Here is a 14,210-nt window from a genome sequence, read left to right on the forward strand (position 1 = left end):
ATGTAGGGTTAGGGTGAGACCACACAGAGAGTGGATGGGATCCCACTCTCTGGTTCTACCCAAGGTTCTCCCTTCCCTAGGGGGCCTTTGAGCAGTTTGCATTATCTGAAATTAAATTGATTTGTTGAATTATCACTTGATTTTGCTGAGTCACCCCACTCCCTCTAACTCTCATTCCTTCTTCTCTCCTTACTCTCATCATCCCTCTGTACTTCGGATTCAGCTTCCCAGCTGACATTAATCTAGGGTTTTAATCCAAGCCACCAAGTCTCCCCATCCCTTTAAAGGGGAAGAGAGATGTGTTTCAGAAGGCTGAGGTTAGTGGGGTATAAACCACTAACATCTGAGGGAAAGTTACATGGCTGGTAGTTATGCAGGAAACCTGAACATCCAAACAGCAAAGGAAAAATATATAATAACGGAGTGCGTACTGGCAGAGAAGTCAGGCGCAGGAGAGCGAAAACTGATTTACAACGGTGTCGTTCCATAAACATAAAAACCACCGTAAACAGAATCATCAATGAATGGGTCAAACAAAACCCAGTATCCACCAGCATAACGTACACAAGCACTACAAGAAACAATTCCGGACAGGGACATGGGGGTAACAGAGGGTTAAATACACAACATGTAACTGATGGAATTGAAACCAGGTGTGAGGGAAGACGAGACGAAACCAATGGAAAATGAAAGGTGGATCGGCGATGGCTAGAAGGCCGGTGACGTCGACCGCCGAACGCCGCCCAAAGAGAGAGGGACCGATTTCGGCGGAAAACGTGACAGTGAGTGAAACTTGAATGAAATCACCATCCTGGAGCACTTTGTCTGCAACGACAGCATCATATCAGACTTTTAGGACACAGCCTGAGTATCAAGTTGGACTTCAAGGACCAATAAGCTGTAAAGCAGGACACAGTTAGACAGACAATGCATAGACAGAGTAGTTTTAATATACCATCAGTTTACAAATCAGTTCAAAGTACAGTACAAATAATTAGCTTTGATACTTAACAATACTCCACAATTAATATTCAATAGCTCACGATGCATTGCATCCATGCATTAGTATAGTAGCTTTTACAAAAAAATACTATATTATATACTTCACTATGCATACACATTTTCATTTATATAATTTACTTCCAATAAAAAGCATAAAGAACAGAAAATATAACTAAATACACTTTTCTTATCAAAGGACTTGTTCAGATTGTTAATTTGGAGTAAGCAAATGTCAATGTGTAAACTCATCAAATAAACATCAGCTATCAAATAACCATCACCTATTTAGATACAGTGAAGCCCTTCATATACATTTTGAATACAGAACGTTTACCACTTGAGGTAAGGCTAGAATGCCTTCTTGTGATGTGCAAATGTGACAATAGAGTCCTCTCTAAAATACCTCTAGTCTTCATCTACTATTCGGCTACAAGAAACTACTAAACTATGCCTAACTCTATCTTCTAGAACTGTCTGTTTCTATTCCTTCATCTCTCTCTACCCCTCCTTCTCCTCTCTCAGTCTCCCTCTCTCTTTATTTCTCTCTAATCAGAATGAATGGGTTAAAGTCCTGGGCAGTGGACAGGGGTTACCTGGGGTTACCTGAGGGTTACCTGCCTCCTCCAATCTGCCCACCCTTGTTCGGACACTCTACCCTCACACACTCTAGGGACATTTTCACTCTACCACAAACAACTTCACTATCCAAACAAATTAGTGGAGCTCAAATAGAAGATAAAGCCAATAATACATTTTAAAGAATTACTCACAATTGTTACTGTTAGTCACACTTGAAGATATGACAACTTGCACTGCCCTTGTCTGTGTCCACATGTCAAGCATCCAATTTGACATATCTAAAATAAAACATCTGTTGGTATGAAGATTCCTAATTTCACTATACTGTATACAGAAGGAAAAAGAAGTATTTTAATGTGTGTAGCTTGTGCAGTGTTTGCACAATACATGTTTTATTCTCCCTCACACATTTTGATCACATCACTCAGCAATTGGACAGGCTACAGTTAAAATTGTTAAATGTCTTTTACAAATGGCACTCACTACCGTAGTTTAACAAAGGAAACAATCATAGAATCAAACGATACATCCCGGGGGAAAGCTAGAGTTGGAGAAGTTAGCCTCTCTTTTCATTTTCACAACATCACTGAGCAGAAAGAGATCAGTCCCTGTCCTCCACTGTTTCTGGAAGACGTCAACATGTAGTCAGTCTCATTGGTTTCCAACATGTCAATCTCAGCTCATGAAACCAAATGTTGGCACCTTTTTAGTGATTAGCCATTAACACTGTACTAATTTGACTTGAAAGTCATTCCTTAATGAAAATGGCACTACTCTTAGTTTAATGAATGTCTCTTTAAAAAAATAACTGACGGGGCATTGTGCAGAGTAGACCATTGGGTACACAACATTGAGAGCAAGACTCAATCAAAAGGTCTATGTTGTGACAGCTCAATATCAACAAGCGGAACAGCAGAGCCATTGATCAGAATTTAGAACCAACACACTACACAAAAGCCACTCAAACAGTAAACGTCAAGGCAAATTTGTGTCAATCATTTAGCTTTGAATGCAATGCAGGCTATGGCAAGTAGGTCTGTAGAGTCAATGCCTGTGTGTTGGACTAGCTAGAGTGAGGACAGAGAGGATGTCCCTCTACCCTCTAGTCTCATGTCGCCACACATCCAAGTCTTGTTCACTTGGCTATTGAAATGAACGTGAAAAAGTCCTAAATCTTACTTACAGTAGGAGCTACAACCCACTGGACTGGACTGGTCATTTAAACACATTGTACCCTTCTCATCAGATAATTCAATCAAGTCAGTGTGTGTTTATTAAAAGTGCGAGCATTATATGGCAGCTAATTTGAGTATAGTAAATGTATGAAGATGATGGATTGAATGTAAACTGAACTGTTGAAAAAACAAAGGAACAATAACAAATGAGTAAAGTAACATTTTTTGATATAAAATCCTGCATTCTCTTTTAGGTAACCAAAAGTATGTTCTAAATGACCTTATAAACTGGGTGGTTCAAGCCCTGAATGCTGATTGGCTGACAGCTATGGTATATCAGACCGTATATCATGTGTATGACAAAAAGTATATTTTTACTACTCTAATTACCTTGGTAAGCAATAAGGCACCTCTGGGGTTTGTGGTATACTGTATGGCCAATATACCACGGCTAAGGGCTGTATCCAGGCACTCCACGTTGCGTCGTGCATAAGAACAGCCCATAGCCGCGGTATATTGGCCACATACCACACCCCCTTGTGCCTTATTGCTTAATTATGATGAGTGAGAGAGAAGAAATGATGAGGTGAGACAATGAGATGTATATTTACATTCTTTAATTCAAGTTCTCTCTGTACAGATACAAAGGCTTGAAAAAATGAAGTATTAACTAGTACTAAGAGGAATGGCTATGTATGTAAGTCTATCTCCAGGGTATTACACTTCTCAACTGGAAAAGCGATCTGGACAGATCTGGACCGAGGTGAAAGTCTGTATTTAACGATAGAATTGCCACATTGAAATATATACAAACATACAACGATAGAAATTAAATAGCTGCTAATGCTCCTTCAACTGTGCAGAGATATAGAGACGTATCTTCAGATTTCTAAAAGCCACCAGAAAATAAACATTTGATACTGTTCTAAAGGCAGCATAGAGAAGAAGTCCCTGTGCTGAATTTGTTAAAATCAGAAAGCCTTATTCTGTTACAATCCTGTGGTGGGAGCACAACCTCAAACTTACAGTTGTGAAACACAACCATGCTGAGAAAAAAAAGAAGAAAGAACAGATCTAGCTAAATGCTGGGTCTACTGTATACTAGCCCAATGGATGGAGTATTCTCACATTGATTATCCAGATGTGGTATTAGGTGAATGCTTCTAGGGCTACATTTATATATAAAAATAATATTAAGATACAACAAAGCCATACAAATGTAATGCTGAAGGACTAACTTCATTAAGGTCATAAAGATGTGTATCTGCAGTACAGGAACTATAACATAATGATTACCACCATACACGATTTTGCAATAGACTCTTCACGCTATAAAACACCTGCCGCCAACATGCAAGGGGACCTGTCACCTCATCATGCAGAAATCATCCATGGATTCTGTCAAAGTGGAAAGACAATGAAGATAGAAAACACCATGCACATGAATGCAGAGATATAAAAAGCAGACGCACATTTTAAAAGGATGAGTAAAACCCTGTCCAATATATGAGCCAGGATTATTCTGGGCACCACACCTCTCTATCTCAATGTTCTCCTCCTTTCCTTTCTTCTACCCTCTCATCTCATCCTCCACTCTCACCCAATCCGTTCAAATGACCTCCTCTGTTGACATCGAGTCCCTCCTCCCCACCCTGGATTCATAACCTGCCTGCCCCTCCTGGTGGCGGGTTGCTGGAACAACTCTGTATTTCTGGCCAGACAAGGGAGTTCTCTGGTCTCCAGAGGTAAATGGGAAAGTCATTGGTTGGCCTCGCGTGGCCTGGGTGTGCAGGGATCAGACCCGGCTGGTTGGATGGCAGCGGTAGGTGCAGTTGGAGAGGTGGTCGCGCTCCGCCCCCCCATCAGCACTCTGAGAGCAGCCCCCCTCACACGGAGACTCTGGAACACAGAGAGAGAGAGAGAGAGAGAGAGAAGGAGAGAGAGAGAGAGAGGATAACCACACATAGATCTGAAAACTCTTCTACACTATAAATCTGCCTCTTATTAGCCTTTTTCAGCCTGGACACTAGGCAAGGATTACATATCAAAGTGTTACTGAGTGAGACAGTGTTTTGAGACGTGCGTAATCCTGAGCCTAATACACTGTGAAAGGGACTGGTTATTTTCTGGAAACATACTGTACCTAGCAACAAGACCCACTGGGGATGAATGAACAAAACCGAACAGCAAAATTAAGTATTTTTCACAATATCAAGTCGTGTCTCCACAGATTTGAATAAGTTTTGCTCCACTTGAATAGTCCTAACTTGTGTGGTGTGGCAGTGCTTTGACCCACTGACCAGTGGTGTCCTCTGTTTCTGTGGCCTCAGACAGCAGCAGGTGGGCTCTGAGAGGGCTGGGCAGGGTGGTCTGACTGGCGGCCTCCTGACTGGTGCCCAGCTGCAGACGCCTCATATGACGCACCACCGCCGTGGCATTAAACGCTTGCTGCAGGGCAGAACATTTAAATTAAGATCAGAATTTTGAAAAGTGATACATGATAAACGCCATAACAACTTTACTGACTTAATAATAGTCCGCTGAATACTGCAGGATCTTTAGTATTCTACTAATATACTAAACACAGCACACCAGCAAAAATGTATTTGCATTTTGACGTGGACCAAAAAAAGTAACTCACCCTCCACTTGCTCTTGGCAAAGTTCTTCCTTATCTGAGCACTGACAGACTCATGGATGTTCTTATCTAGAGCGGTGTCACCAGCGATCCTGAGGGACAGAGAAAGACATGAGGGGACAACTTCTGCTGGTTGTCACAAGAACAGGTGAACACTTGGCAAAAGTACACATTTAGTCGATTATTCTCGACATGATAAAGTTGCGTTTTGTGTGTGTGTGTGTGTGTGTGTGTGTATTGTGACGGAGAAGATGGTGTTCACTACCAGGGGTGCTGCAGAGCCTGGTCACATGTGTAGCGTATCCTGGGGTCCTTCTCCATCAAGTGGACTATGAAGTCTTTGGCTGAAAACACAGAATGAAAAGTCATATATTTAACTCAAAGGCAATGTTTTTTTTTAAAACATACATTAGATATATCTAATGATGCTACTTACACAGAATAAAAAGGTAGCTGATGCAGAAAAAGACTCCTAGGCTACTACAGTAAAAGGAGCTTCACTGCAGCAGAAACACTGTCCAGACTGACTTGACAGTAAAATACATAAACTGGCCATGTGCCTTAGGCCTGACTTCAGAAACTCCCCACAGGACTATGTACTGTACCATGACCCCCAGAGCTCTATGTAATGGTGATCTCACAGGGCCTCAGTGATTGTTCTGTGGCCAGTGAGTGTATTATGGTTAATCCCATCACACACACTGACAGCTTGGCAGGAACACTCAAACCATAACAAACCCCAGACCAAGGTAAGTCATTTACAATAATATGAAACTGCTGACAAACACAACTAATAATGACAACATGGGTCTACTGGACCTGAGTCAGAGATATCGTCCCAGTAAGGAGAGTCAAACTCATATTCAGCCTTCAGAATCTGCTCAAAAAGCTTGGCGTCGTTCTCGTCATAGAACGGAGGGTATCCACACAAACTGCGTCAGAATAAGAGCACAAAGGCATCATGTGAGAGTTAGGGAACGAGTTGATTGTTGAAAATAATGAAGTGGAAACTAGGGTAACACAGTAAGACTGGTAGGAGAAAGACTAAAGTGAAAGAGCCAGTCCAACCCCATGACTCACAGGATGTAGGCGATGACACCGATTGACCAACAGTCCACCGCCTTGCTGTATGGTTTCTGGGCCAATACTTCAGGGGCTGCCAACGATAAGAGAGCAGTGTTTTCATCAGCATCATTACACATCTAGCCTGACATGATCACTGGGTGTGCGCTTGCTCTCAAAACAGAGGGCTCTTTTCAATCTGTATTGCTGAAGCGATTGTAGCGCTATAAATGTAAAGGTCATTTCCTATTGAACCGTTTACAGTGAGTGCAGTCTCCGCTAACGCGGGAACAATGCCTTTTCATTTAAACCATGCTAAAATGCTGGATTTCCGCAATACGGATAGAAGTCCTAAATCATAGAAATCATGCTCTTGAAACATAGACAGACACACACAAAGGCATGTACTGATCAGTACCAGTCCTCCTTACCAACGTATCCTGGTGTTCCGCAGGCTGTGGACATGACACTTCCAGATCCCTCAATCTTCGACAGGCCAAAGTCACTGATCATGATCTTAGAGTCCTCTTCCATACTGTAGTACAGAAGGTTCTCCGGCTGGAAAAGAAGACAGAGCATTCAATCAACTTTATTGTTCACTAACATTTTATAAACAGACACACACAAACTGGGGAAATAATTTGTTATTCAAACTAATGATCAATCAGTTTACACGCTGCTGAACTGCCTGTAAACAAATGATCTCATTAGAGGAGTAAAGATAATTAATCTAATTTAAAAGGCACTAAAGAATGATTGGGACAAAGGCATCATGTGCCTAGGCAACAAACATGTTCCATACTATAAGGTCACCCTTAAACCTCTAGTAATTTGTAATACACTAATCGCAAAATAGTAAAATGGTTGAAATTCAAAGTTGCAATTTTCATAGCACACCTGGTGTCTTCATCTTATAGAGTGGCTATCATACATCCAGTATTGTGACTATTCAGTCATTGGACAGAAAGAAGTAGGTAAATGACTCCAGTGTTAAACACTGAAATCTCCTCTTTCACTGTCATACACACCACCTGACCCTTGACCCCTAATCCAGGCTCACCTTCAGGTCGCGGTGTACGATGCCCATGTCATGGAGGTATTTGACAGCGTCCAGGATCTGCTGGATGAGCTTGCTGGCATCTTTCTCTGTGTAAAAGCCCTTCTCCACTATCCTGTCAAACAGCTCCCCACCAGACACCCTGGACAGAGAGGAGGAAGGCGTCTTACACCTGCTAAGTATGTCCATTTAACTTCCTGCTATATGCCTACATCACCACTAGATGGAGGCATTGCTTCTTCCTAGATGAACCCACCACTGCTCTCTGTGTGTATCAGCTCTAACAACAAGCTAAAGCCATGTCATGCTGCCTCACAGAGAGAGAGAGACAGAGAGAGAGAGAGAGAGAGAGAGAGAGAGAGAGAGAGAGGGACTGAGAGAAAGAGGAGGGAAGGAAGGGGGGGAAGAAGGAGAGGGATAAAGGGGATTTTTATTTGTGCGAACCCCCAACTGTTCTTTGGTTAAATCTGAATGCCCTTACAGCAGTGTTGCTAAAGTGAACACAACCCCCCCCCCCACCCTTCATCTCACTACCCACTGTTTTCAACAGTAAAAGCAATCTCTATCTCTCTTACATACCACTCCTTCTCTTCTCTGTGTGTGTGTGTGTGTGTGTGTGTGTGTGTGTGTGTGTGTGTGTGTGTGTGTGTGTGTGTGTGTGTGTGTGTGTGGGTGGGGGGCAGTCTGTGACTTGACTTCTGTTGGGATCAGTCAACAGAAAGGCCCCTGAGCTCAGAGAGTAATTATTGGAGAACGGGTGGGAGACAGCGCAGGCAGGGAGTCTAATACACACACGCAAACACACATACATGGCAGAGGAATAATCTTGAAAGTTTGCAAACTGAAGGCTGCCTCTTCACAAGGCAGAGAGTGACTTGGTTGAGGGACAGAAAGGGGTAACATAGGTAGAAGGAGAACAGAAAGAGAGAGAAAAGATAGAGGCAGGTCATAAAGCCAGCAGGATGATCACTCACAGCTGCATAACCAGGTAGAGGTGAGATTTACTCTCAAAGATGTCCTCCAGGGAGACAATGTTGGCATGTTTTAACCTAGAGAGGGAGAGATAGAGAGAGAGAAAGAGAGAAAAAGAGAGTTAAAGTCACAAACATTGTAAATTACCATTAGAAATACAGAACTGTCTGACACCGTATGATCGTTAAACATAGCATTCTGTGATTTTCTCTGAGATCATTCTCATTAATTCTGTATCTAAATAAACATCATAGGGAGCACTTAATCTTAATCTCGGTAATATATCATCTTGGTTAACCCAGAGCTAAAGTCTCATGTAATTGGTCAGATGGTTGATTAAGTTCTGGGTCCATGTTAAGAGAAGGAAAGAAGAGCTCCACCCTCTCTCTGCAAGTTATGACAAATCTGTAGGCCAAATGTCCCCTCACCTTCGGAAATTCGAAAGATGCTAACACCTGCGAAATCATGATTTGTCCAAAGCACCGGAACTAATGCTGCCCGTTATCTCACATCTTCCATTGTATCATGACAGCTCTACGGTACCATTTCTGGTTACACAGTCCGTCGACGAGAGATTACAATATGTATGATACTAATTATCACTAATATTAGTTTAAGCTGGAGCTAGAGTTGTGTTGCCAGTGTTGACTGTGTGGTGGCAGGCGTCTCTCTAATTGGTTGAGCAGTGTATTCTGACGCCCCCCTGAGAGTCATTGGCGTGGACACAGAACAGAACACTGAGCAGGTGAGTCACGGCTCTGGAGGTGGCTTTCTTCCATCATCCCCATGCTGCCCACCTACAACACTTCACCTTACACTCAAAGACGGAGAAAGACTGTTTACCTACACGCACACCCCAGACACGCACACACACATACACACTCACTACTCACTCACTCTCTCTCACTCAGACACTCCTCACAATCTTCTTTACTGTCATTTTTCAATCTTTGGTTTGAGCTCAGCTTGAGTGTAGGAGCCATGAATTGGGGTAGAAAGCTAGCAATGCTCCAACACAAGGCCAAATCCTCCTATGACTACAACAGAGTAGCTCCTCTATCAATAGGTGTCTCTCTCTCTACACCAAAGTATCATGGCACAGCGCAGGTAGAATACATGACTTTCCCCTTAAGCTACTGATAGTCCATCCATCTGTGTCACTACATTTTGAGATGGCAGGCACCCCAGTGATGACAGACACTTGTCACACTGGCACGGCTCGGAGAGAGGCCAAAACAAAAATGGAACCGCACCGCAGTATCAATTTTGTGTCACGTGTGTTCCTATGCCCTGTCTGAAACATTGCTGCCTGGGGAAAATCACAACACATTATCATTGGCAGGGATCCAACTGAGACAAGAGGGAGATTATAAAAGCCTTTCAATTTCATTATGGTCTCTGTAAAGTGTTTCATTGAGTTGAGAGAGTGAGCAGAGGTAATGAATTGCTCCATGCAGGGGCTGACTAATGGTTTTGTGCAGGACTCTGGGGGGATACATGCAGTACAGTACTGTAGGCTAAACTATAGTAGAGTAAGGGAAGTTAGCGGCACAGCCCCTTCAACAGCTATAAAGGGTTATCCTTATCTCTCTCTCTCTCTCTCAGTAAGAAGTAAGAAACTGTCCCTCTTATTTGTATAAACTTGATTAACACTTTGCCATGTGATGTTACAGATCTATGCGGGACCATGAAGAGGTTTGTAGGGGCTTGGGGTTGATTACAGACTGTTAACAGATTACTATCCACAACCCTTCCCACTGATACCAACTACTATATTCTACACTGTTTTTTACTTCGTGCTGTCTGATGCAACTCAATTCATTTTGAGTTTTCAGACAAGTTGTTTCATGGGTGCAGTAGTGATGTCCTCTAACAGATGTTTTACACCGTCATTAAGAGGCAGCCATCTTGCCTTGAGTAATTGGGTAAATCAGAATCTCACTTCAGGTTTCTGTGACAGTTCATGACCTCATGGGAATACACTAATGGGAAGAGTAGGAGGCTGTGTCACTACTAGAAGAATGAGGTGATCTGCAATGAAAATGTTACAATTATGGCTTAATTTGGCTTTTAGGAGTTTAAGGTCTCTCTCTGTATCTCTCTCTCTCTTTCTGTCTATCTCTTTCTTTCTTTCTCTTTCTATCTCTCCCTCACAATCTCTCTCTCATCCCCACATTCTCAGCTCTAGAAATATCCCTGTATATTCACTAGGCCTCTGTGTCTCATGTAACCCAGGTAACAAGAGCACTATAAATAGCTTAAGCCCCTCTAGTTTCATAGTTTCCGGCTTAGTCCGTAATTCCGCAGTTTTAAAGGGAGGTATTTTAACCAGACTGTCATTACTGCAACTGCAGTCACTATCTGTCTCAGAGTTAAATCACTTGCTCCCCTAACATCAATAAGCAACAAGGGCGTGTAAATGTGTGTGTGTTCATCACTCACTTGTGCAGGACAGCGATCTCATTTTCTATGCTGTTCTCTTTGCCTTCCAGGGCTTTCTTAGGGATGCATTTGATGGCCACCAGTTTCTGTGTCCTCTTCTCTTCCGCTAGGACCACCTCAGAGAAAGCCCCCCTGAAACACAAAGACAGGTCAGCCAAAGACATCACAAACCGCCAATCACATCTTATTCACATCATTTTTCTCAGCAACCATTTTAATTAGTAATCCAGGCCATCCCTCCAAAAGAAAACAGAGGAAAAAGTCCTTGTAAAAGGTTATGAACCAGAAAGTAGCCAGCTCTACAGTTGGAGTCCATTGTCAAATTTCTCCTCTAAATGAATACTGAGGAAACTAGACATTTGCCTGGGAGGATATTGGTTGGCATTACTATGTACAGGTATATTATCAGTGCTCCAGTACCCATTCTGAAGTCAGTGGAGCAAGATCTGGAAAACCTCGCAATCTTGTCTCAACAAGCAGGGGTTACAAAACCGTTTTTTGCAATTTTACCCAAATAAAACAATTTTCTAGTCTCACTAGATAACATATACTTTATTTCTGGCCAGATTCTAAAGCCACAGTTGGCCGTGACCCAGGAGGCTTTTGCCATGATGCTGATGCATCATCTGGGAAACACCATAGGTCAACTCATGAGAGATAGACACAATGAAGAATGACAGGGAGAGTGGCAGAGTGAAAGAGAAAGAGAAAGAGAGAGAGAAAGTGAGAGAGAGAGAAAGTGAGAGAGAGAGAAAGTGAGAAAGAGAGAAAGTGAGAGAGAGAGAGAGAGAGAGAAAGTGAGAGAGAGAGAGTGAGGATGTTCCCCAATGATGGAAAAAGTTTGGGAACCACTGATCTAACTACTGTGGAAACGGAACCCAGCTGCAACCCAAGGGGACTGGCCACAGCCCACCACTTAGGAAGCACTGTTCTAAACGGATCATTTAGATTCTGGGCCCAAATCTAGCCCTGCATCAGGGGGTGGGAGGTTACCAGTTCAAATTCCTCTCTAGAATCTGGGGCAGTTGCCATTCTGAACTATGAAGCCACCAGGAGGGACCAGACTAGAAATGGCAGAGAGGGCAAAAAAAAGACCAGTGATAATGACGATAATGAATGATGATAATGATAATGATGATCTCATAAGCTTGCCAGACTGTTTCAGGATTAGCCAGCTCTATTGACAGTACCACACCCTCTCATGTGTCAATGTGTTCTGTTTACTCAGAAGATACGTAATTACAGACAGTAAACATGATCTAGTCTAAACAGTACATTTAGATGTATGACTGATAACGATGCCTTAGAAAAAAACATCTAGAAAGATTTCATCATCTATAAGTATTTCATAACCAAACAACATCGATCGCTCTGATTAAAGCAGAAAATCCTGAGGGATGTTAAGAAAACAAGTCTATGCAGTATGATGACTAATTCATAAGAACAGAGCAAGTGGTTTTGGTTCAGTGACGTGCTGTGGGCCTTGGCTGAGATGGAGCAGAGCAGAGTTGTGGGTGTGTTTACTGAGCTGATCCTAACAGGATGTTCTTATCATCACCAAGAGAAACAAGTCCGGGAAGACGCCTGGCCCTGATGCTATTCAACACTAAACTGTCTCAGCATACTACTAATACCAGCAGACAGAGCCTCCTCTGAGATACACTCACATAGACACTATCCAAGCAGACAGAGCCTTAAGATCATCACTGTTTGAAACAAAAACTTTTACATAAGAATAGCCAGGCAGGGTCCCTAGGAGAGGGACTAAAAAGTACACTCAAAGCCAATTTTATTGAAGCTTTAGTCCCAGTGAAAAAGTATTGTCCTCTAACACTGTCACGCCCTGATCTGTTTCACCTGTTCCTGTGATTGTCTCCACCCCCTCCAGGTGTCGCTTATTTTCCCGAGTGTATTTATCCCTGTGTTTCCTGTCGTCTTGTATGTTAGTCAAGTCAACCAGCATGTTTTTCCCGTACTCCTTTTGCTATTCTCTTTTTGTTATTCTTCCAAGTCTTGACTCCAGCCTGACTCTGGACTACTTTCCCGCCTGCCTGTACTGACCTTGATTCTGCCTGCCCTTTGGTACCTTCCGGACACTTAATTGGTTTTGTCCCTTTTGCTTGTCCACAACCATTCTCTTGCCTTTCCATATTGGATTAATAAATATTAATATATTGTAAGACTCCAACCATCTGCCTCCAGTGTCTGCATCTGGGTCTCGCCTTGTGTCGTGATAGTACGAACTGGCCATGACAGTCCCAGCAGACTTGGACCAGCACCCTGCAGGGAACCACCATTGGGAGGCATCAGGAGTTTCTACAGGGCCTTTTGGAAGGGCTCAGTTCCTTGACGGAATGCCACGACCATGGGTTAAAGGCTATTATGGAGAAAATCAGGGAGTTAGCTCAGAGACTGTCAGTCACCTCTGGAAAAACCCAGTAATTCTTTCCCTATTTGTGGTGAGTTGGTACAGCCTATCCCGTCTCCCCGTGAACCCCGCTTACCTCCTCCAGAGCGATATTCAGGGAATCCTGGTACCTGCCAGGGTTTTATTTCTAAGTGCTCGCTTATTTTTGAGCCACAGCTATCTTAGTTTTCTTCAGACCAATCAAAGATAGCGTATATAATTACGCTAATGTCAGGAAGGGCGCTCTCCTGGGCTACGGCAGTTTGGGAACACCAATCTGCCATTTGCCATCATTTGGAGGAATTTATGTCAGAGGTGAGAAAGGTTTTTGAGTCTCCGGTATCTGGATGGACGCTTAAAGGAACGAAAGTGTGAGAGGAGTTCTGGTCTCGGGCACACTCGTGCTCCCGAGCTCCTGGCGCGTTCACCTCCAATGGAATCCGGAAGTTTCCAAAGGCAGCTCTTCCGAGAGGAGTTGAAGCCACCTGAGCTCTCTCTCGTGAATCTATGACGGTGAGTTGGATACTCCTGAGTCTAATCAGTTGGGAAGGACTAGGCTATCAGTTTGGGAGCGCTCACAGAGGATGAATAATAACTGTTGTCTGTACTGTGGAGGGGGAGGACATTTTATAGCTACCTGCCCTATTAGGAAACCCTTGTCTCTAGTGGGTACCAGTACTATGGTGAGTCAGACTGGGAGTTCCCTAATTCCCATCACCCACACACCCTTTTTTTGTGCTTGTGCTGTGGGGAGACCAATCTAAGTCTCTCCGAGTGCTCATTGATTCTGGGGCTGATGAAAGTTTGATGGATGCCACTATTGCTTCGGAGCTTGGTATTCCCTCTCAGCCTCTCTCTGTCCCCATGGATGCTAGGG

At 43.1% G+C, this 14,210-nt stretch overlaps 1 protein-coding gene across 2 annotated transcripts in view; it reads right to left on the reverse strand.

Moving 5' to 3' along the window:
* Positions 1 to 928: 928 nt before the first annotated feature.
* The window catches only part of LOC139413423 (calcium/calmodulin-dependent protein kinase type 1-like), an 83,786-nt gene continuing 70,504 nt past the window's right edge, over positions 929 to 14,210 (reverse strand). For both annotated transcript variants that reach the window (XM_071160785.1, XM_071160784.1), the window contains exons 3-12: positions 10,927 to 11,058; positions 8,487 to 8,561; positions 7,516 to 7,654; positions 6,887 to 7,013; positions 6,474 to 6,549; positions 6,213 to 6,325; positions 5,659 to 5,737; positions 5,398 to 5,485; positions 5,057 to 5,204; positions 929 to 4,655 (exon numbers count right to left, since the gene is read on the reverse strand). In XM_071160785.1, coding sequence (XP_071016886.1) covers positions 4,552 to 4,655; positions 5,057 to 5,204; positions 5,398 to 5,485; positions 5,659 to 5,737; positions 6,213 to 6,325; positions 6,474 to 6,549; positions 6,887 to 7,013; positions 7,516 to 7,654; positions 8,487 to 8,561; positions 10,927 to 11,058 — 1,081 coding nt within the window. In that variant the 3' untranslated portion in view covers positions 929 to 4,551. The remainder of the gene's footprint in view (positions 4,656 to 5,056; positions 5,205 to 5,397; positions 5,486 to 5,658; positions 5,738 to 6,212; positions 6,326 to 6,473; positions 6,550 to 6,886; positions 7,014 to 7,515; positions 7,655 to 8,486; positions 8,562 to 10,926; positions 11,059 to 14,210) is intronic.

The sequence above is a fragment of the Oncorhynchus clarkii genome, chromosome 7 (assembly GCF_045791955.1).
Source record: "Oncorhynchus clarkii lewisi isolate Uvic-CL-2024 chromosome 7, UVic_Ocla_1.0, whole genome shotgun sequence".
NCBI classification, from domain to species: domain Eukaryota; kingdom Metazoa; phylum Chordata; class Actinopteri; order Salmoniformes; family Salmonidae; genus Oncorhynchus; species Oncorhynchus clarkii.